Below are 25,620 nucleotides of genomic sequence, written 5' to 3' on the forward strand. Positions count from 1 at the left end.
TGTTGGGTGTGGTGATGGGCTAAATCCGAGATGGGTATTAAGGAGGACACTTGTTGGGATGAGCACTGGGTGTTACATGTAAGTGATGAATCACCAAATTCTACTCCTGAAACCATTATGACACTATAGCTTTGTGTTAAATAAAATTTAAAAAAGGAAAAAATATTTCATTGGGTAAAAACCTAATTTTAACCCAGCTTATCAGGCTGACTTGTGAGGATTTTTTATACCTTTTCAACTGTATCTCCTATCATTCTTCTCTGTGGCTTCTGAGTTCCAGTCATACTAGTCTTCTCTCTGTTGTTGGAGCATGTCATTTTCCCTCCTTCCACACACTCCCTTTAGGGCCTTTGTACTTAGCATTCCTCCAATTCGAAAAACTCCCTTCCCCAACATACATTGTATATCTATTCACCATTCAGATCTCAGTTCATGTGTCATTTATCAGGGAACCTTTTCCTGACTTCTCTGATCCTCTTAGTTTAGGTCAATTTCCTTTGTCATACAGCTTTTTTCTCTAGAAGTATTTGCTTAATATGTATTTATATAGTCATTTCTGTGATTATTTGATTGATGCATGGCTCTCCCATAGTCTGGAAATGTCATGAGAGCAAAGACTATTTTGCTTATCATTGGATATGCATCTAGGTGCATTGACTGGAACACAGAATATACTAAAAAATGGAATGGATGGGCAGACGGATGGGTAGGTGGATGGATAGAAGGTTGTCTGAAAAATGAGTGAGAAATAGAGGGAGTGAAGAAGGAAGAAAGGGAAAATTGTGGCCAAACAACTTATTCCAGGAACAATTTTTTTATGCTGTGTACTTATAAAAGCAGAAAAATTTCTTTATTTGTCAGTTCTGTCAGTTTCACACAATAGCAAAAACTTCTCTGCAGTGCACTTATTTAAGACATGTCTCTGAAACAGTAAAAAGGAGGGGTATTATCTTGAGCTTTTGAAAAAATTTATATGACTTGAATCTTATATTACAGTTTTTAGGGGCTCCTGGGTGGCCCAGTCAGTTAAGCTTCCGACTTTGGCCCAGGTCATGATCTTGTGGTTCGTGAGTTTGAGACCCCCGTTGGGCTCTGTGCTGACAGCTCAGAGCCTGGAGTCTGCTTCTGATTCTGTCTTTGTCTCTTTCTGCCCCTTCCCTGCTCATGCTCTCTCTCTCTCTCTCTCTCTCTCTCTGAAAAATGAAAATAAACATTAAAAAAATATTTTCATATTGCAGTTTTAAAAATATGCTTATTTCCCATAATGTGGATGTATTTTTTTTTTTGAGAGAGAGAGAGAGTACAAGTGGAGGAGCAAGGCAGGGAGGGAGGGAGGGAGGGAGGGAGGGAGAGAGAGAGAGAGAGAGAGAGAGAGAGAGAGAGAGAGAATGAATTTTAAGCAGGCTCCACACTCAGTGTGGAGCCCAATACAGGGCACAATTTCATGACCCTGAGCCAAAATCAAGAGTTGCACACTCAACTGAATGAATCACCCAGGTGCCCCCCATGTGGCTGTATTCTCAATTTATACTTGCCCAGAGTCTTTTTCTCTCAGAGTTATTAGTAAGTGCTAGAGAGCTGTCAGTCCTCATTTTATGATATTATGATCTAGATAAACATTCCATTTAAGAATTGGAAAATGGGTATTGTGAGTGAAACAGTAGTGACTAAAGTTTTGTCTTTTTTTATTTTATTTTATTTTTTTTTTGAGACAGAGAGATACAGAGCATGAGCAGGGAAGGGGCAGAGAGAGAGGGAGACACAGAATGTGAAGCAGGCTCCAGGCTCTGAGCTGTCAGCACAGAGCCCGATGTGGGGCTCGAACTCATGAACTGTGAGATCATGACCTGCGCCAAAGTTGGATGCTTAACCGACTGAGCCACCCAGGCACCCCTAAAGTTTTGTCTTTAACAACAATAATATTTATCTTATAGAATAATTGAAACCGTGGCAAGAATAGAACTACAGACCAAACGTATATGTGTCGCAACTAGCTTTGGAGTTGAGACTTTTAAGTGGGAAAACTTGTTTTCTAAACACATTAAAAATAATGACCATTTGACCACCTTACCTCATGGATTTTATGTATAGACATTTGAAAGCTGTATTTATCTTTCCCAGGGTGTTTTGTATGTACTATTATCACCTATATTGTATAAAGTTCCTTATAATCTAAGTGTACTATCAAAAGATTTCCCTCATTTTGTCTTCCATATTGTTGTTTTTTCAAGTTAAAAAAATATGTGTGTATATGTATGTGTGTGTATATATATATATATATATATATATATATATATAAAATAATAATTTTGTCCTTGCAGCACTTAAATGCAGAAAGGTCTTACAAGTCCCAGATTTCTACCTTACACAAGTCTGTTGTAAAGATGGAAGAGGAACTTCAGAAGGTTCAGTTTGAAAAAGTGTCTGCCCTTGCAGATTTATCTTCCACAAGGGAACTTTGTATTAAACTTGACTCAAGCAAAGAACTTCTTAATCGACAGCTGGTTGCTAAAGATCAAGAAATAGAAATGGTATGTAATAAACTTTTAAGTGGTTCTTTTAATATTATTGCTACTATAAAATTACTATAATCTTAGAAAAACAAATTGTTTTTATAAAATATTACATCAAGCCATGTCTATCAAATTTAGATTTTATTTCTAAAGTCCAAGAGATAAGTTTCTAACACAGCTGTGTTCCAACAATTTATGAAGTAACAGAAACTTTTCCTTTGAGCATGCATTTACTTTTAACCAGAAGAATTATAAAACACATTGACATAGAAATCAGCAAAGAACTGTGAGGTTGAGATTTACTCAACTAATTGTATTCTTTTAAGCTAAATTTATTTTAAGCTATAATTCAGTCGATTGTATCTGCTGACATTGTGTTTGCCACCATGAATAAAGGTTCAAAACATGAATGGATCTAGAGGATATTATGCTAAGTGAAATACACCAGACAGAGAAAGACAGATACCATATGATTTCACTTATATGTGGAATCTATAAAACAAAACAAATGAATAATCTGACCCATAAATACAGAGAACAAAATGATGGTTGCCAGAGGGGAGGAGTGGGGTGATAGGCAAAATGGGTGAAGGAAAGTAGGAGATACAGGCTTCCAGTTATGGATTAGTAAGTCATGTGGATAAAAGGTATAGCATAGGGAGTACATTCAATGGTATTGTAATATTATTCATGATGATAGACGGTAACTGCACTTGTGGTGAGCATAGCCTAACATACAGAGTTATTGAACCACTATGTTGTACAACTGAAACTAATATAACACATACTCAAAAGAAGAAGAAGAAGAGGAGGAGGAGGAGGAAGAGGAGGAGGAGGAGGAAGAAGAAGAGGAAGAGAAGGAAAAGGAAGAAAAAAGAATAGAAAAAGAGAGACAGGCCTTTTCTCCCGAGGACCTCCCAGTATTGATATGCAAATTATTTGTATGAATGTTATACTAGTAAAAAATATTCAGGGTTTTAGAAAGGGAATTCCTAATTGGCCTACGGGTGTCAGGGAGGAGTTCACAAGGATGTACTACTGAGCTCAGAAGGAGTAAAGCACCCATTCAGAGGAAGCAGCAACATAGACAACAGTATGGAGTTATAAATGAATTCTTGGGGCACCTGGGTTGCTCAGTTGGTTAAGCGTCTGACTCTTGATTTCAGCTCAGGTCATCATCTTACGGCTTTGTGGTTTTGAGCCCCACATTGGGCTCTGTGCTGACAGTGTGAAGCCTGCTTGGGATTCTTTCTCCCTCTCCCTCTATCTCTGCACTTCCCCCACTTGCACTGTCTGTCTCTCTCAAAATAAATAAATTAAAAAAAAAATAAATGAATTCTTGAGTGAATAGTAAATGATTTGCAGTGGCCATTGTGGCATTCACAGGTCAATGTGGCTGGAGATGTATCTGGAGAGATAGTTGGAGCCCTGATCCTAAGGGGATATGTATACAAGTTGTATAATGTAATTGAATTTACCCAAAGAATACAAAAATACTAATTCAAAAGGATACATGTATCCTGATGTTTATAGCAGCATTATCTACAATAACCAAGTTTTGGAAACAGCCCAAGTGTCCACCAACTGATGAATGGATAAAGAAGTTGTGGTATATTTACACAGTGGAATATTACTCAGTCATAAAGAAGAATGAAATTTTGCCATTTGCAGTGACATGGATGGAGCTAGAGAGTATTGTACTAAGTGAAATAAGTCAGTAAGTAAAAGAAAAATACCGTATTATTTCACTTACATGTGGAATTTAAGAAACAGATAAGCAAATGGAAAAAAAGAGAGAAACCAAGAAACATACTCTTAACTATAGAGAACAAACTGATGGTTACCAGAGAAGAGGTGGATGGGGGGGGGGGGTGGTTAAATAGGTGATGGGGATTAAGGAGTCCACTTGTTTTGATGAACACCAAGTGTTGTATAGAAGTGTTGAATCGCTATATCATACACCTGAAACTAATATTACATTATATGTTAACTAACTGGAATTTAAATAAAAACTTTTAAAAAGTTGACAAATTGTGGTCATCTTTACAGTTCCCATTTTTAAATTTTGCTAGTCTACTGTTTGAGAGGAGGATATGATGGATTTGAGAATCATGAGTCTGTTGGTTTCTCTAAGAATCCACTGTTGGGGCACCTGGGTGGCTCAGTCAGTTGAGCATTAGATTTCGGCTCAGGTCATGATCTCATAGTTTGTGGTTTTGAGCCCCATGTCAGGCTCTGTGCTGACCACTTGCTCAGAGCCTGGAGCCTGCTTCGGATTCTGTGTCTCCTTCTCTCTCTGCCCCTCCCCCGCTCATGCTTTGTCTCACTCTGTTTCTCAAAAATAAATAAATGTAAAAAAAATTTTTTTTAAAAGAATGCACTGTTAATATTTTATTAACGCTTTGTCTCACTGTTTCTCAAAAATAAATAAATGCAAAAAAATGTAAAAAAAGAATGCACTGTTAATATTTTATTAACTAAGTGGTATATGCAAGAATTTTCTTTTTTTTTTCTTTTCTTTTTTTTTTTTTTAACGTTTATTTTTGAGACAGAGAGAGACAAAGCATGAACGGGGGAGGGTCAGAGAGAGGGAGACACAGAATCTGAAACAGGCTCCAGGCTCTGAGCTGTCAGCACAGAGCCCGACGCGGGGCTCGAACTCACGGACTGCGAGATCATGACCTGGGCCGAAGTCAGCCGCTTAACCGACTGAGCCACCCAGGCTCCCCTGCAAGAATTTTCTAACTCTTCCTTTATTTTTTTATTTCACCAAGAACTTTAAAAACAATTTTTTTAACGTTTATTCATTTTTGAGAGACAGAGAGAGACAGAATGTGAGCGGAGTAGGGGCAAAGAGAGAGGGAGACACAGAATCCAAAGCAGGCTCCAGGCTCTCAGCTGTCAGCACAGAGCCTGACACGGGGTTAAACCCATGAACCGTGAGATCATGACCTGAGCTGAAGTCAAGAATTTTAACTGACTGAGCCACCCAGGCACCCCTCAGCAAGAACTTTTTAATGATGAAAGTAACTCATGAATAGATTCTCACTGTAAAAATTCAAATGATATGTCCTTAAGTTTTCTTTAAAAATATTTTTTACTTGCTGTTTTCAAATTGGGAAACTAACACATGTCGTTACAACTGAAACAATATTAAGATGAAATACCAGAAAATATTATCCCAAAGCTTCTTAAAATGGTAATACATCATGACTAAGTAGTATATAGTCCAATAATTTTCTTTAAGCTTTAAAATCATTGCCCTTAGAGGTACAACAGTATATAAAGTTGAAAGTGGTTTATATTAATTTTTAAACATTTTAAGGATGGTTACTTCAAGTTTTGTAGCTTCTTTACTCTTCTCATAGTTTTTTCTATTTTTTCTTTTATTTTGTTAAAATACACATAACCTTTTCTGTCTTAACCATTTTTAAGTGTACAGTTCAGTGGTATTAAATACATTCGTATTGTTGTGCAGCCTTCACCACTGTCCATGCCCATATCTTTTCATCTTGTAAATCTGAAACTCTGTACCTATTAAATAATAACCTCTTATTCTCCCCTTTCCCAAGCCCCTGGCAACCATCATTATACTTTCTCTCTTTATGATTTTTACTACTCAAAGGGCCTCATATAAGTGGATTCATATAGTATTTGTCTTTTTGTGACTGGCTTATTTCACTTAGCATAATGTCCTCAAGGTGCATCAATGTCGTAGCATATTACAGGATTTATTTCCATTTTAAGGCTGAATAATATTCCATTGTATGAATATACTACATTTTGCTTATCCATTCATCATCCAGTAGACTCTTGCGTGGCTTCCATGTTTTAGTTATTGTGAATAATGCTGCTTTGCCCATGAGTGTACAAATATCTCTACAAGGCCTTTCTTTTAGTTCTTTTGTATTTATATCGAAAACTGGATTTCTGGATCTTATGGCAATTCTATTTGTAATTTTTTTGAGGAAATTTTGTTCTTTTTTCTACAGTGACTGTACCATTTTACATTCCCACCAACAGTGCACTTGGGTTCCGGTTTCTCTACATCCTTGCCAACACTGATTATGTTTTAGTTTTGTTTTTTCAGTTTATGATAATAGCTATCTTAATGGATGCAAAGTGGCCAGGCTAAGTCTAACAGTATTTTTTTAATATTTATTTATTTGAGAGAAAAAGAGAGGGTGCACACTAGCAGGGGAGGGGCAGAGAGAGAGGGAGAGAAAATCCCAAGCAGACTCCATGCTGACAGCACAGGGCTCAAACTTGCGATCATGACCTGAGCCGAAATCAAGAGTCCAACGCTTAACCCACTGAGCCACCCAGGTGCCCCCTAACTTCATTTTAAAATACTCCTGACATGTAACCAAAATCTATAAGGAACTTATCAAACTCAACACTTAAAAAACAAGCAACCCTGTTAAGAAATGTGCAGAAGATATAAACAGACACTTTTCAAAGAAGACATCCAGATGGCTAACAGATGCACAAAAAGATGCTCAACATCACTCATCATCAGGGAAGTACAAATCAAAATTATGTTGAGATACCACCTCACTCCTTTCAAAATGACTAAAATTAACAACACAAGAAACAACAGGTGTTAGTGAGGATGTGGAAAAAGAGAATCGTCTTGTACCATTGGTGGGAATGCAAACTGGTGCAGCCACTCTGGAGAACATAATGGATTTCCTCAAAAAACTAAAAATGGAGCCACCCTATGATCCAGCAATTGCCTTGTTAGGTATTTACCCAAAGGAAAAATAATACCAATTAGAAGGGGTACATGCACCCCAATATTTGTAGCAGCATCACAACAATAGCCAAACTATGGAGAGAGCCCAAATGTCCATCAACGGATGAATGGATAAAGAAGATGTGGTATATATACACAATGGAATATTACTTAGCCATCAAAAGGAATGAAATCTTACCATTTGGAATGACATGGATGAAGCCAGAATGTATTATGCTAGGGGGAAATAAGTCAATCAGAGAAAGACAAATACTATATAATATCACTTGTGTGGAATTATGAAATGAAACAGATGCATGTATGGGAAGGGTGGAGGGGGAGAGAGGGAAACAAACCACAGAGAACAAAATAAGAGAACAAATTGAGGATTCATGGAGGGAGGCAGGTAGAAGATGGGTTAGATAGGTGATGGGTATTAAGGAGGGCACTTGTGATGAGCACTGGGTGTTGAATGTAAGTGACACATCACTGAATTCTACTCCTGAAACCACTATTGCACACTATGTTAACTAACTAAAATTAAATTTTTTTTTCCCTTGTGGTGCCTGGGTGGCTCAGTCGGTTAAGCATCCGACTTCAGCTCAGGTCATGATCTTGCAGTTTGAGAGTTTGAGCCCTGCATTGGGCTCTGTGCTGACATCTCAGAGCCTGGCGCCTGATTCTGATTCTGTGTCCTCCTCTCTCTTTTCTCCTCCCCACTCATGCTCTGTCTCTCTCTTAAAAATAAATGAACATTAAAAAATATTTAAGAATTTTTTGGCTTGAAATTTAGTTATTTACATATATGTATTTATACATTACATAATAAACTGTAATTTCAAGTGTTAGAGCCATCTTATTTATCTTTGTATTTCTTTAGCTGTACTATGCATATAGGGGACACTCATTTGTCTAAACTAAAATTTGATTTTGAGGTATTATAGATTCACATGCAATTGTAAGAAATAACACAAAGTCTCCTTTACCTGGTCTCCCCAATGGTAACCTCTTGAAAAACTATTGTATAATATCACAACCAGGATGTTGACATTGAATCAGGCAGGGTATAGAACATTTCCATCACAGGATCCATCATGTTGCCCTTTTGTAACTCTGTCTACTTCTCTCCTATCCCTAGCCCCTCCTTAACTCATAGCAACCACTAATCTAGTCTCCATTTCTATAATTTTGTCACTTCAAGAATGTTATATAAATAGAATCATATGGTATGTAACCTTTTGGGATTGGATTTTTTCACTCAGCATGATTCTCAGCATGATTATTATGAATTGTATTCATAATATATGAATTGTATTCATAATGATTATTATGAATGAGTATTGAATTTTTGTCAATTGCTTTTTCTGCATCAATTAATATACTCGTGTGATTTTTTTTTTCTTTAGCCTGTTATGATTGGTTATGTTAATTGATTTTTGAACTCTGAACCAGGCTTGCATTCCTGTAATCACTCAGATAATTTTAAATGAGAAAGGAGAGGTTAAAGGAAAAAGATCTATATCTCCTTCTTCATTCTCCAATGGAAATTATTCAAAGCACTAGAATTAGGAATTTTAGAATCTTTTATAGTCTTAGTTTTCTTTGCTTTATGTTTTTAAAAAAATTTTTTAGTGTTTATTTTTTGAGAGAGAGAGAGAGAGAGACAGAGAGAGAGAGAGAGAGAGAGACAGTGTGTGAATTGGGGAGGGGCAGAGAGAGAGGGAGACACAGAATCGGAAGCAAGCTCCAGGCTCTGAGCTGTCAGCACAGAGCCCGACATGGGGCTTGAACTCATGGACTGTGAGATCATGACCTGAGCCAAAGTCAGCCCCGGTGGCCAGGTGCCCCGGTTTTCTTTGTTTTAAAAAATATATATTTATTGAGTGTTAGTTCATAACCCTCCTGGGAGCTTCCCAGGTGTAATTTGAAATTAGTCCCTGTACTCAGAGGGCAGGAAAAGGCCAAAAATCGAGGCAGACCACTCCAGGTTGGGAGGTGGCAGTTTTATTTGCAAAAGGAACTTATGTATGAAGTTTGTCTTGGGCAGCAGCAAGGTGAATGGATCCTTGCATTCACCCACCAATACATAAAACCTTATAAAGCGGCCCAAAGCCGGCTCAGTCATGTATACTGTGTAGGTGTTTTCAATATCATATATTACTATCTCAAGGCTATGTCCTTGGAGCAGCCTCTGGGAGTGGGGGAGGCAAGTGGAACCCACATTTCAAGGACAGGGGAGGGAGTAAAGAGCTTTTGAGTGTCTAGGTCTAGTTAATAGGTGAATTGGTGGTCGCATCTTTTTGAAGATGTTCCACAAAACTAAGATATATATACCATACCAATTCACCTAGGTCGTAGTTTTCTATTTTCCAAATAAATATAGTATATCTTTCTCTTATGTAACTCTTCTCAAGAGGAGTGTTAAGAACAGGAATTCCAAATACCCTTCCTTTAATGTTCTTTAATTAATAGTTGTGTTATGGATGATTTCCTTCAGAATAATATGAGAAGTCTTTGGAGAATCTCATTTAATTTTTAATGAAACAAAAGATTTTTAAAAGTGTTATCATCATCTTAGGTTACAGTGGATTTCAGAACCATTCTCCTATAATAAATGTTTTGTTTTATTTCCTTTTAGCCCTTTTCTTTTCCTAGCCAGATTTTTATGTTGTTTTACATATTTGCAATAGTAGCATATTACAATTGACTATTCTACTTTTCACTACTTCCCTATTGCTGGGCAATAAAAAATTTCAGATTTTTAATTTGTATATAAAACAACCTTGTAATTATTTTGTTGCATAAAACTTTTATCACATTTTGCATTTTATTTTTAAGATGTATTCCTAGAAGTGGGAATTTGGGCATATATAGCCAGAGAGCTTTCAAAAAGTGATGATACACAGTTAAGAAGAAACTAGTGGTTCTCTGCTGGGCAGAAGTTTCTGAATATTATGAAGCAGAAGTGCTTTCTCTTTGGTCTCCACCACAGAAGTGAGATGATGAAGGGAATGTCAGTCATCATTTGAAAAGCATGGCAAGAATATGTACTTGTGCTGCTGCTGTGACTCTAAGGCCTACCACTTTTAGAAGTTGATGTGGCAAAGGTGGCTATCCTGCCAAGTAGAAGAGAAAGTATAGCTGTGGTGTAAAGGCTAAAAGTTGAAGTGCCACTGGGACCAGTCCAGTGAGTCATGTAAAAGTTGTATACCACAGATTCAGGCATGGATTCCATGAACGAGCAACACCTGAATCCAGGAGGGCAGCTGTTGCATTATCCAGTTCATCCTAAGGATTTCAGCAGTTAGTCATGAAATGAAAGTTTTTTGAAGGAACTAGTAACTTCATGAAAACAAGAAGCAAAACAATAGGCTACTTAGAAGTTTAATAAAGAACCATGGAAAGTGATAGCTAAAAGGACCTCTCCTGGAGTCAGAGCAAGCCTTAAAGACTTACCCAAAACTGCCCTGGAAGGGATACAAATTTAATTGCATCAGACTGTAAAGCAATTTATACCCCTAGGCCATTGTCAAAATCAGTAGAGTAGTCAGCCAGCAATTAATAGAGGCTAACATTTAGATGATACCAGTAGAGACAGGCCAGCTAGAAACTTAATACAAGATCAGGGACAGAGAAAGGTAGGCTGGCTAAATCCACTGTCATCCCAAGAGAATGGTTTAGAGAGACTATGAACATGCTGATGGTAAATGAATCAGAGTGATTGTGCACATACCTTGAGAAGCAACATCAGAAGCTGTACACTGCAAGGAAAATATACTTCATGGAAACTGTCCAGAGGAGGGAGGGTGGGAGGGCAGGAGGAAGTACAGACCACAATAAGCCCTGAGGTGGGGAGGAGTATTCCTGAGTATTCAGAGTATTCAGGAGTATTCCGAGTTGTTACAATATGGTATCTTAAATGTCCAATTTTCAACAACAATTTGACTTTCAAAGAAACAGGAAAGTGTGACTCATCCACAGGTAAAAGAAACTGCCTTTGAGAACAGTTTATAATTTCTATATCCTTATTATTCTCTATTGATGAGACATTGTCATCATACATTCCTTTACTTCTTTAAACATGGTTTCCTTTAGTTCTTTGAACTAAAATATTTACTTATATATTAAAATATTTATAGTTATTTGAACTAAAATATTTAGAATAGCTGCTTTGAATCCTTTATCTGTTAAATTTGAGTATTATATACTTGCTCTCTTTTATTCTATCAATGTATTTTAAAGATATATTAATTAAAAAGTAATTACAACAATATGTTATGGGACTTATTTCATATAGATGTAACATGTAAAATTCTAATAGCACTAAAGAGGGGAGGAGGAAATAGAGCTATATAGTAATAATATTTCTGTATTTATCTGGAAGTAAACGGTTCAACAATAATAGTTGGAAACGTCAATACAGCACTCTCAGTAAGGAAGAGAGCAACTAGACAGAACGTCAACAAGGAAATAGAAGACTCCAACAAAAGTAAAATCAAACTAGAGTTAACATATCCATGTTAACAACAGTAGAATACACGGTTTTCTCAACTACATGAATGATCCTCTAGGATAGTCCAAATGTTAGGCCATAAAACAAGCCTCAATAAATTTAAAAGGATTCAAATCATATTCTCCCACCAGAATGCAATTATTAGGAATCAATAAAAGAAGGAAATTTGGGAAATTCATAAGTAAATGGAAATTGAACAACGCACTCCCCAATATCAGTAACCCAAAGAAGAAATCACAAAGAATAAAGAAAATGAGATTAATGAAAATGAAAACACAATGTGCCCAAATTTATAAGATGCCAATTCAAGCAATACTTACAGGGAAATTATAGCTTTATAATTTATGTCTATATGTTTTTAAAAAAGAAGAAAGATCTCAAATCACTAATCTAAGCTGGAAAAAGAGAAGCAAACTAAATCTAAAGGAAGTGGAATGAAAGAAATTATAAAGATTAGAGCATGAATTAATAGAAAACAAGATGGGAAATGGTAGGAAACATCAAAAAAACACAAAAGGTTGTTCTTTCACAATATCAACAAAATTGATAAAACTTTAGTTAGAATGAGTAAGTGTGTGTGTGTGTGAGAGAGAGAAGTCAAATTACTAAAACTAGGGATGAAAGGGGGACATCACTACCAATCATACAGAAAATAAAAGGATTATAAGGGAATATTATGAGCAACTAGATGCCAAAGATTACATAATTTAGGCGAAATCAATGTAAATTCCCAGAAAGACAGAAAGTACTGAAACTGACTTAAGAAAAAATAGAAAATCTAAATATATCTATAACAAGTAATTAAATTGAGTTAGTAATTTCAAAACATCCATAAAGAAAAGTTTAGACCCAGGTAGCTTTAGTTGTAAATTCTTCCAATGTTTAAAGATGAATTTTGTTTTTGGTGAAAATCCCTGACTTAATATCATACTTAATGTTGAAAGACTGAATGCTTTCCCCTTTTCTTGTCAGTAGCAAGATAAGAATGCTGTCTGCACCTCTTCTAATTCACCACTGCACTAGAGGTGCTAACCTGGGCAATTAGGCAAGAAAAAGAAATAAATGGCATCAGACTGGTAAAGAAGTAGAACTATCTTTATTCATAGATGACATGATCTTGGATATGAAAAATCCTAAGGAGTCTGCTAAAAACCTAAAATTAATAAATGAGTTAATCAAGGTTGCAGAATATAAGATCAGTGTACAATAATCAATTACATTTCTATATATTAGCAATGAACAATCCAAAAATGAAATGAAAACATTTCCATCAGATGGGATTGCATCAAGAGGAGATAAAATACTTAGGAATAAATTTAACAAAAGTAGTGTCAAACTTATACTTTACAAAACTAGAAAACATTGCTAAAAAAATTTAAAGAGGACCTAAATAAATGGAAAGACATCCCATATTCATGGATTAGAAGACTAAACACTGTTAAAAAGGTAATACTACCCTAAAGTGACCTACAGATTTAATACAATGCCTATCAGCATCCCAGCTTGTTTCTTTGTAGAAGTTGACAAGGTGATACAAAATTAATATGGAAGTTCAAGTAAAACAATCTTGAAAAATAACAAAATTAGAGAACTAACACTTCCCATTTTCAAAACTGACTACAAAACTACAGTAATCAAGATAGTGCAATACTAGCATAAGAAAAGACATAAAAGTCAGTGGAACAGAATTGAGAATCCAGAAACAAACTCTTACATTTGTGGCCAAATGATTTTCAAAAAATTGATGCCAGTACAATTTAATGGGGAAAGAATAGTCTTTTCAATGAATGGTACTGGGACAACTGAACATCTGCATGGAAAAGAATGAACTTGGATTCCTATCACATACCATAAGATGGATTACAGTCCTGTAGGTAAGAGCTAAAATTATAAAACTTAATTAGGAAGTAGAAGTAAACCTTTGTGACTTTTGGTTAAGTAATCCACATCAAAAGCACAAGCAACACAAGAAAAAATAAAATAATTTTATCAAAATAAAAACTTTTGTGCTGCAAATAATATCATCAATAAATTAAAAATATAATGCACAGACTGGTTAAAAAATTATAAAGCATATATATAAGAGAATCGTATCTAGAAAATATAAAGAACTCTTACAACTTAATAACTAAAAAAATTGTCAAAAGATCTCAATAGACATTTCTCTATAGAAGATACATAAATAGCCAATAAGTACATGAAAAAGTGCACAATATCATTAACAGAGAAATGCAAATCAAAACTATACCATTTCACAACCACTAGAATGGCTATAAAATAATCTTAAAAACAATAACAGGTATTGGCAAAGATGTAAAGAATTTGGAGCATTCGAAATTCAGACATTGCTATTGGAAATATAAGTTCACTTTGGAAAATATTTTGGCAGTTCTTCAAAATGTTAAAAATAGGATTACCATAAAGTCCAGAAACTTTACTCCTGTGTATCAAAGAGGAATGAAAATAGAGGTCCACTCTAAAACTAAGAACAAATGTTCTTAGCAGCATTATTTATACTAGCCAGAAGGTGTAAATAACTTATATGTTCCTACACCTATGCAACCAAATGTTATTTGGCAATAAAAGCAATGAAATATGGATACGTGCTATAACATGGATGATCCTTGAAAACATTATGCTAGGTAAAGGAAACAAGTCACAAATGACCACATACAAATTATGTTATTCCATTTATTTGAAATGTCTAAAAGAAGACAGATTATAGAGCCAGATAATAGATTGGGGAATGCCTAGGGATGGTGCTGCAGCAGGTGGGGTGGGTGCAGAGTGACTGTTAATTGATACTGCGCTTCATTTTGGGATGATGAAAAAGTTGTAACACTAGAGTATGAGATTGTGGCATGTTTGCACAACTCTGTTAATATATTAAAAACAATTATTTTTTCCACCGGATATAATTTCCTACTTTGTCAAAAATTAGTTGACCATATAGTTGTGGGTCCATTTCTGGGTTTTCTATTTTGTTCCATTGATCTGTTTTTGTGCCAGTACTGTACCATCCTGATGACTACAGCTTTGTAATATAGCTTGTAATACAGATTGTAATATAGCAATCCCGAGTTGTGATGCCACCAGCTTTGCTTTACATTTTCAAGATTGCTTTGGCAATAGAGGTCCTTTGTGGTTCCATACACATTTTAGGTTTGTTCTAGCTCTGTGAAAAATTCTGGTATTATTTTGATAGGGATTATGTAGATTTTGGGCAGTAGTATAGACATTTGGATAATATTTCTCTTATGATCCACAAGCATGGAATATTTTTACATTTCTTTGTGTCTTCTTCAGTTTCTTTCATGAGTGTTCTATAGTTTTCATCATACTCGTCTTTTACCTCTTTGGTTAGGTTTATTCCTAAGTATCTTATGGGTTTTGGTGCAGTTGTAAATGGGATCAATTCCTTGATTTCTCTCTCTGCTGCTTCATTATTGGTGTATAGAAATGCAACTGATATCTGTACATTGATTTTGTATCCTGTGACTTACTGAATTCATGGATCAGTTCTAGCAGTTTTGTTGGAGTCTTTTGGATTTTCTATATAGAGCATCCTGTCATCTGTGAATAGTGAAAGTTTGACTTCTTCCTTTTCAATTTGGATGTCTTTTATTTCTTTTTGTTGTCTGATTGCCAATGCTAGAACTTCAAGTATTGTGTTAAATAACAATAGTGAGAGTGGACATCTCTGTCTTGTTCCTGACCACATAGGAACAGCTCTCAGTTTTTCCCTATTGAGGATGGTATTATCTGTGGGTCTTTTGTATATGGCCTTTATGATGTTGAGGTATGTTCCCTCTCTGTACTTTGTTGAGGCTTTTTATCAAGAACAGATGCTGCACTTTGTCCAATACTTTTTTTCTGCATTGATATTACTCAGCCATAAAAAAGAATGAAATCTTGCCATTTGCAATGATGTGGATGGAGCTAGAGTGTATTATGCTAACCAAAATAAATCAGAGAAAGACACCATAGAATTTCACTCATATGTGGAACTTAAGAAACAAAACAGATGAGCATAGGGGAAAGAAAAAAGAGAGAGAGAGAGAAACAAACCATAAGGGACTCTTAACTATAGAAAACAAACTGAGGGTTGCTGGAGGGGAGGTGGGTGGGGGATGGGCTAAATGGGTGATGGGTTTTAAGGAGGGCTCTTGTTTGTAATGAGCATTGGGTGTTTAACTTAAGTGATGAATCACTAAATTCTACTCCTGAAACCAATATTACACTATATGTTAACTAACTATAATTTAAATAAAAACTTGAAAAAAAATCCAATTGAATTGTACCTTTTATTTATTGAATTGTACCTTTTAAATGGGTGAGTTGTATGGTATGTAAATTATATTCCAATAAAGCTGCTGCTGCTGCAAAAAAAGTCATGCTTCATTTTGTATTCTTGCTAGCAAAGTGTATGTACTTGCCATTGCCCATTAAAAATTTTTTTTTTCTTTTTAGAGAAAGAGAGAGTGCATGCGTGAGTGGGGGAGAGGGCCAGAGGGGAGAACAAGATGGGGGGGAGCGGAGAGAATCTCAAGCAGGCTCCATGCTCACTGCAGAGCCCGACGCAGGGTTCAATCCCATGACCCTGGGATAATGACCCAGGCTGAAATCAAAAGTCAGATGCTCAACTGACTGAGCCACCCAGGTGCCATGCCATTGCCCATTTTAATGTTAACCAATACATACTAAGAAATTTGCCAATTTGATAAACTAAAACAGTGGTTCAGCTGAGAGATAGTTTGCTCCCCTGTGGCCATTCAGCAATATCTGGAGACATTTTTGATTGTCACAACTGGGGTGGGGGAATGCTACCAGCCTCTAATAAGTAGAGGCCAAGGATGCTGCTAAATATCCTACAGTGCATAAGGCATCTCCCTACACCGAATAATTATCCAACCCAAAATGTCAGTAGTGTCAAGATTAAGAAACCCTGTACTAGAAATAGCATCTTATTTCAATTTATACTCACTTGAATATTAGTAAGGGTAGTTTTTTTTCCCCCACATGTTTACTAATGAGCTTTATTTTATAAATCATCTGTTCATATCAGTTCATATTTCTCATCAATTTGTATGAGTTCCTTTTAGTAGTAAGATATTAGCCATTTTATTTATTGAGTTTCTTTTTAAGATTTTTTAAAAGCTTGAGTATAGTTGAGACACAATGTTACATTAGATTCAGGTGTACAACATAATGATTCAATAAGGGTATACTGATGCTGTGCTCACCTCTAGTATAGCTCCCATTTGTCACGATACAAACAGTATATTTTTCCAGTTTCCTTATAAATTTTGGTTAGGTTTATAATCAATATGTTTATTTTTTATATGGCTATACATCATTTTTAATTATATCTAGTCTAGACAGTTCTTCCCTACCTGCTCACCCCTCCCCCAATAATTTCATTTTTATTAAATTCTTTTTTCTTAGAGTTTTATTTTTGCATATTCAACTTTTTAAATACATGTATAATTTATTGTAATGTGTATTATGAGATAAGGAATACTTTTTTTCTAAATATCAATGTCTGATCTTCTTTTGAAGAAACATTTGGCTTACAGAGCATTTTTGAGGCTCAAGATAACCTTCATAAAATGAAGCTTTCCACAGGTTTATACAAGAGAGAGAATGTGCAGTTATTCCTTATCTTCCTTAACTATGAAATGCAATAACATTCTATAAGGTAGTTAGGTGTTTGTAACTCACCTAACTCAGGACAAAGCAGTAGTCATGTATATCACCATGTCAATCTTGCAGAATTATATAAAGAAATATCAACACTGGAAATGGAAATTATTTGCAGTTTGGGATTATTAATAAGTCTTTACTTAATTTTGATCCTATCAAAAAAATTGGAGTTGGAGAAAGTGATCCTGTGTGTATATTTGGTAAGAAGGAGGATATTTCTAATTAAGAAATTAAAAGGGGTTTTGAATTTATAACATAATACAGAAATTTTATGAGTCTCTGATAATCAGTTCAATAAATGAATGGGAATAAGTATAGATATCTTCCTATTGTACAGATGGAGAATGAGTTAGATTCTGCTCGCTCTGAAATAGAACTCCTCAGGAGTCAGATGACAAATGAGAGAATCTCTATGCAGAATCTAGAAGCTTTGCTGGTGGCCAATCGAGACAAAGAATATCAGTCTCAGATAGCGCTTCAAGAAAAAGAATCTGAAATTCAGCTTCTCAAAGAACACCTTTGTTTGGCAGAAAGTAAAATGTGAGTTGGTTAGCAACATAATAGCATAAAGTCATATTTTAAATAATTTTTATACTTTATAGGGTAGTTGAATTTTAAAGCTGGAATTTAGACAATTTAGTGCCCATCTTCTGCCATAGGTTAAACTGAGGACCAGAAACATTGTGATTTGCCTAAGATTTATTATTCATTTCTATTATATATTTATCTAAATGCGTCTAAATTTAAATTTAACCATCTCTGTTGATTATTTCCAGCAGAGCTTTGGATATAGTAGAATGTCTGACCTAAAATATTACCTTGTAGAAATATTATAACAAGTTCTTAGAAAAAAAATTAAGCACTTAGGAAACCAGAAGAATTTTTCTATTTATAGACCCACCTGGTTATTGTTACCTAGTCTTTAGACTTGTCACATAGTATTTCCTTATGTACCTGTAAGTATATACTGGGTACTTGGAAGAACTCCCACATTCATATAATACTGAAGACCTTGCTTAGAGTACTGATTTTAGCTTAAAATTTTTTTTTAATTTATTTTTGAGAGAGAGAGACAGAGAGTGAACAGGAGAGGGGCAGAGAGAGAGAGAGAGAGAGAGAGAGAGAGAGAGAGGGAGAGGGAGGGAGAGACAGACATAGAATCTGAAGCAGGTTCCAGGCTCAGAGCCTGATGCGGGACTCAAACTCACCAACCGTGAGATCATGACCTGAGCGGAAGTCGGACCCTTATCAACTGAACCACTCAGGCGCCCCTTGGCCTTTTTTTTTTTTTTTCCCCAAGCATCCATATCACCATTAGCATCTTATTACAAGACTCTTAGCTGGAAGATTCAGTAGAAATGCCTGCCTATATAGTGAATGTTTTTATTACTAAACTTGGTGACCTCTCACAAAAACTGATGGGGACCCTCAGCCTCTATTCTTATGTCCCATCTATAACACTTTTTCATCCAGCCTCATCTGAGCATGGGACCTGGAAAAGATAAGAATCATGGTCTCAGTAATCAGTCACTCTGGAGCCCCTGACTGAGCAAAGGCTGCAAAGCCAGGGCCAGTTTCCTTGAGAAACTGTTGTCAGGTTATAGCAGCTGTGAGTCATTCTTTTCCGTCACCACAGCTGGGATTCAACCAGTTCAGCAGGATCATTTTCTCAAGCTGGTATGTGGAAATTGGCCTTAGTGAAATGTGCCTAAACCCCCACCTTCAGGGGTACATTCTGTTTTAGACTGGTTGATAAGTACTATCATTCAGAACTAGTAAGCATAATAAACATTAGTGTTCTTAGTCTCTAAAGTTTAGATTTTAGTAGTTAACATTGCAGTTCTGAAGGCAAGCAAAGAGGATAGAATGTTCTATGTAAGCAGCATTCATTGTTGTCATTGTCTTCCTTATGATAGTGTGCCTAATGACAGGGTTTTTGAGGCACTGTTTACCCCTAAAGAAAATCCTGCTAAATTGAAGAGATTTTATGTTTTTAACAGTTTGGATATCAAATTTCATTACAAATTGTGTAAATCAAATTTCATTATAAGTATATGTAAAGCACTTGGTTGATTTACTAAATATATATAATAGACTAAATTAATCATTGTGTTTTATTATTTGGTTAAGGTACTACTTTACATATAATACCTTAAAGTACTTTAAAAATAGATAATATAGATAGATAATAGATAATATTATCCCAAATAAACGTAGGGAAACTGAGACAGAGGTTTAACTAATTGGATGGGACTGACACAGCTTAAGCTTTTCAAGTAGGCTATTTTCATATTTATTACATTTAAAATTGGCATATTTTAGGTGAACTAATATATCCATAAAAATCACAGTTTGGCTTGGTTCCAGCTGAGAAGCCATTGCCAATATGGTTTAATGCACTCTAGAAGTCCTTGCCGTATTTTAAGCTTAATCAGCTGTCACTCCTATGTTTTTTTACACAGGGCCATCCAGAGTAGAGATGTGGCCCAGTTCAGAAATGTTGTAACACAATTGGAAGCTGATTTAGACATTACCAAACGACAGCTAGGGACAGAGCGCTTTGAAAGGTAAGTTTGTCTCTCTGCAGTGTTCAGTCTGGAAGGCACTTTTTTTTAATTTTTGTTTTTATTTTTATTTATTTTTTATTTTTTAATATATGAAATTTACTGTCAAATTGGTTTCCATACAACACCCAGTGCTCATCCCAAAAGGTGGAAGGCACTTTTTAAGATAACAACAAATTTTGATAATTTCATGATGGTTAGCTTTTAAAGTGTGAACTTAACTACAGTTTTATGACACTATTAATAACATCACTGGATATAAAGTTTAAAAGCCCCTTATTTTGCTTTAGGGAGAGGGCCGTGCAAGAACTTCGCCGCCAGAATTACTCAAGTAATGCTTATCATTTGAATACTACCATGAAGCCAAGTACAAAATGTCATTCACCAGAACGTGCTCACCATCGATCTCCTGACCGAGGCCTAGATCGATCGTTAGAAGAGTAAGTAATTTAAAGATCCTTTCTTTGGGTACCATATAGCAATACTTGAGGGAGTAAGGAAGCTCAAAAACAATCTATCATTAATAGTGCTATTTAAATACAATTACATAGGTAATATAGACATAATATTTATACATAATAATATACATACGTATATAGACATAAAAATAAAGTATTTTGATAATTTTATGTAAATTTGCTAAAATGAAAGATCTCCACTCTATCTAATGTTGACATAAATTATATTTTTAAATCTGATTTTCTTTTTTTTAAAACAAATTTTTTCATATACTTTCATTAATAAAATATTGGTTAATATAGCACCATAAAATACTTATGCTTTAGGAAAGTAGTTTATTTTTCAGAAGAGAGTATTTTAGATATATTCCTATAAGTCACAAATTTTGTAAAAACATTTGTATTTTGATATAAATTCAAACTTATAAGAAATTATAAAAAAGAAAATAATGCAGAGAACAGCTATATACCTTTTACCCATACTCGTTAAAATTTTACCCCTTTTACTTTCGATGTGTTTGAGGCAACACATTTGCCGTCTCACGTACTCACACTCTTGCATATATTCCTTCTCTCTCCATATATGCACACACACACACGCACAGTCACGCACACACATGTTTTAAAAACATAAGCAATCTCTCCAGTTCCAAACCATCCTCTCAGGTGTTTTCCTTCCCTTTTTCCATTTTGTATGTGTATGTCCTTTCCTCTATAGTAAGGACCCTGGCTCAACATCAACATGTTTACTCAACAATATGCACATACCCATTTGCTCAATCCCAGAATGCATCTAAAATAGTTTCAAAATTTCTTCACCTGTGTCCCTACAATAAACAGACCAACTTAAAAGTTCAGGATCCATTTGTAATTCCTGTCTTCATACACTACTTTGCACAAATCTTAAGAGCATATAGTCAAATACTGAGTTGATAAATTACTTGGATTAACTTTTTTCCCCCTCTTTTCCTGTGATTATAGTATACCGTTGAAATAACATTAGATTCATTTATTTCACTTTGCTTTCGTTTTTTCATTTTTCCCCTTCCTAGTTTTTTCCTTGATTTAATTTTATGTTTGAATATGTAGACTAATAGGCTTTTAAAAGTCAAAACTCTGCAAATTCTGTATGCCTTCCATCCCATGTCCCCCATATTCCTTTATGGTCTTATGATAATGACATTCAGGTATATTTTTATTTTTCTTTTCATATGCAAAAGGAAGCATATTATATATGCTTCTTCACACTTTGCTTTTCTCTCTTCTTTTAGAAGTCACTCCATATTAGTTCATAGTGATTTTCCTCATTCTTTTCTATAGCTGCATAGTATTCCTTTGTATGGATATACCATAATTATGCAAACCTTCTACATTTGGACATTTAGGTGGTTTTCAGCAATTTGAAATTACAAATAAAGCTGTAATGAATAATCTTATACAAATGTATTTTCGTAATTGTGGAGGCATATCTTCAGGATAAAATCCTAGAATCAGGATTTCTGGGTCAAGGGGTAAATGTGTTATGTATATAGTTTTCTTAAATAGTGCCAAATTCTCCTCAATAGGGGTTGTACCATTTTGCACTCCCACTAGATATGGGTGAGAGTGCCTGTTTCCCCACAGCCTCACCAGCAGAGTATACTGTCAAGTTCTTGAATTTTTACCAGTATGGTGGGTAAGAAATGGTACTTAAGTGTAGTTTTAATTTGCATTTTTCTTTTTATGAGTGAATTTGAATATCTTTTCATATGTTTAAGGGCTGTTTTAATATCTCTTATTTTTGAATTATCTATTCCTTTGCCCATTTTTCTACTGGAATTTTTTTGTTAAAAATTTTTTTATAAATGTGAGAAATTAGCTCCTTATCAATGATAAATGTTGCAAATATTTTCTTCTACTTTGCCCTTTTTCTTTTGATTTTGCATATACTATTTTTCCCATGGAAAAATGTTTATTTTTATGTAATCAAATTTTTAAATGTATGTTAATGCATCCATATTTCTGTTTATAGTTAGAAAAATCTTTCCTTATACTCAAATAGATAATAGAGGAAATAATGTTTTACATACATATATACATATATATATATATATATATATATGGTTTTACTTTTTACATTTAGATTTATGATCCATTTAGAGCCTTTTTTTTTTTTACATGGTACGAAGAATGGATCTAATTTTACCTTTTTCCGAATGACCAACCAGTAGTCCTAAGAAAAGATTTTGCTCCAGTGGTTCAAGTTTCTTTTTAGACTTTCTCTTTTATTCCTTTGGGTCTATTTATGTTCCAGTCCCATGCTACTTTAATTATAGAGCCTTTGTAATATTTTTAGTTTTGGGGGGGCTAGTCTGATGGTTTGCTAGTAAACTGACTCTCCAAGGAAGGCGAGGGAGAAGCCCTGACTTGTAGCATTTGACAGTTTTAGTAGTGTAAATATGCCCACTGTGGGGGCATTCTTTCTTTCTTTCTTTTATTGAAGTGCAGTTGACATACAATGGTATAGTAGTGTCAGGTGTACAACATAGTGATTACACAATTCTATACGTTGCCCAGTTTCAAGCAACCAAGCTGGTTTAACCACGAGCTCACAAAATTCCTGAATATTTACAATCAACTACGAGCCAGCTCCAGCATACCAAAGGGCTAGTGCTTGTAAGAGCTCTTCCTTTTAAGTGTTGACCTATATTTTCTTGTGAGTTTATTTTCCATATGAAATTTGGGGTCAATTTATCTAGTTCCATTTAAAAAAAAAACCTTGGGATTTTTATTAGAATCACATTAAACTTATAAATTAACTTGTGGAGAAATGACATCTCAATAATGTTGAGATGTCCTAACCAAGAAGAGATATGTCTTTCCATTTGTTCAAACTCACTTTGTGTCATTCAAGAATGACTTGTAGTTTTCTTTATACATGTTTTGAACATTTCTTGTTAAGTTTATTCCTAATTATTTTATCTTTAGATTTTTCCCTCATTCATTATATCTTCAAATACGCTGTTTTTACATGTAAATTTATCATCATGTTGCCTTGCTGAATTTTTTTATTGTTTCATTAAGTTTTGTCATTGATTTTTTAGAAAATTCCAAGTATATTATCATGTCATCTGCAAAAAGAGATCATTTTGTTTCTTCTTCTCCTATTTTTATCTCTTGAATTGTATTCTCCAGTTCATTGCATTAGCTAGTATCTTCAGAATAGTGATAAATGGTAGTGAAGAAAATGGGCATCTTTGTCTTGATTCTGACCTTAAGTGGGAATACCTCTAGGGTTTGTCAAATAAGTATAAGATGCTGGCTTTAAGATTGAGATGTAAATGTTTTATAATATCCACTCATTTTTATCTTCTCAAGATTATTTTAATTAGGAATGGGTGTTTTTTCAGCATCTATGGAGATATGGTTTTTCTCTTTAGAACTATTAATATGAGAATTATATTAAAATATTTTCAAATATTGAACCATCTTTGAATTTGTGGTATAAACCCTGCTTTGTTTTAGTGTATTCTTAATGTTCACTAATATTTTATTTTAGATTTGTGTATTAATATTTATAAACAACATTGGTCTGAATTTTTTTCTTTGCCCTATCTTACCAAGTTTAGATATCAACGTTATCTTTGCTTCAGAAAAGTAATTGGAGAGTTTTTCATTTACTATGCCTTGAAACAATTTATGTAGTTTGTGATTATCTGATCTCTAAGGATTTGGTTCTTTCTGTTTTGTGGGGTATATACTTCCTTGATAAAATTTTGTTTTTTGTTTTTTGTTTTTGGAACTTGTTTTAAACTTTCCCTATATTCTGTTTATCTAAAAATTATCGGGGCGCCTGGGTGGCTCAGTCGGTTAAGCGTCCGGCTTCGGCTCAGGTCATGATCTCACGGTTCATGGGTTCGAGCCCCGCGTCAGGCTCTGTGCTGACAGCTCAGAGCCTGGAGCCTGTTTCAGATTCTGTGTCTCCTTCTCTCTGTGACCCTCCCCCGTTCATGCTCTGTCTCTCTCTGTCTCAAAAATAAATAAACATTAAAAAAAAATTTTTTTAAATTATCCATTTCCTTTCAGTTTTTGGAACCAATGCTATATCTTATGAATTTAAAAATTTTCTCTGTATCAATAGTTATATGCCATTGTCATTTCTTAATTGTGTATGTGTGCTTCCCTCTCCTATTTCTTGGTTACTTTAGCCAGTGTTTTGTTTACTTTGTTCATTGCTTCAAAGAACCAGCATTTTGACTTACTGATTTATTTTTCTTTATCTTATTAATTTATGGTTTTGCTTGTATTATTTTCTTCCTGTGCTTTTTATTTACTTTGTTGGATTTTTTCCTTAGTATTTTTAAGTTAGGAACTCATTTATTGCCATTCTTTCATTCTTATTGATGTAAATATTTAGGTCTATGAATTTTCCAGTGACCATTGCTTTAAATATATCCCATAGATTCTGATATGTAATATTTTGTTACCATTATTTTTCAGAAATTCTCTAATTTCTATTTGTATTTTCACTTTTACCCAAAAGTTATTTGACGGAAAATCTTTAACCTTCCAATAAGAAGGGCTTTTTGCGTTTGTGTTTCATTTTTTAATTTCTGGCGTTATTTTGTGATTAGAGTATTTTCTATAATATTTCTATTTTGTGTAACTACTGAGACTTTCTTTAAAAATTTTTTAGAAATATTTATTTTTGAGAGAGAGAGACACAAAGTGTGAGTGAGGAAGGGGCAGAGACAGAGGGAGACAGAATCCCAAGCAGGCTTCAGGCTCTGAGCTGTCAGCACAGAGCCCAACACAGGGCCCGAACTTACCAATCGCGAGATCATAACCTCAGCCGAAGTCAGATGCTCAACTGACTGAGCCCCCCAGGCACCCCTATTGATATTTTCTTTGTACTTTACTACATGATAAATTTTTGTGGGTAGCTCATGTGCACTTGAAAAGATATATTCTTTCTTATCAAGGTATATATTTCTAGTATATATATATATATATATATATATATATATATATATTTAAAAGATTTACCTTTTTTATTTTATTAGTTCTTTTGTTTTACTAAAAATCTTCAATTATTATTATATTTTTATTTCTTTTTGTATCTCCTATAAATTTTGTTTTATGTAGGTGGTGTACC

General features: G+C 34.6%; 1 protein-coding gene across 8 annotated transcripts in view; it reads left to right on the forward strand.

Moving 5' to 3' along the window:
* TSGA10 (testis specific 10) overlaps nt 1–25,620 on the forward strand; it is a 155,261-nt gene that overhangs the window by 126,929 nt on the left and 2,712 nt on the right. For all 8 annotated transcript variants that reach the window (XM_042981204.1, XM_042981203.1, XM_042981206.1 and 5 more), the window contains 4 exons: nt 2,322–2,531; nt 17,802–18,004; nt 19,927–20,031; nt 20,319–20,468. In XM_042981204.1, coding sequence (XP_042837138.1) covers nt 2,322–2,531; nt 17,802–18,004; nt 19,927–20,031; nt 20,319–20,468 — 668 coding nt within the window. The remainder of the gene's footprint in view (nt 1–2,321; nt 2,532–17,801; nt 18,005–19,926; nt 20,032–20,318; nt 20,469–25,620) is intronic.

Source organism: Panthera tigris, chromosome A3 (genome assembly GCF_018350195.1).
Source record: "Panthera tigris isolate Pti1 chromosome A3, P.tigris_Pti1_mat1.1, whole genome shotgun sequence".
Classification (NCBI taxonomy): domain Eukaryota; kingdom Metazoa; phylum Chordata; class Mammalia; order Carnivora; family Felidae; genus Panthera; species Panthera tigris.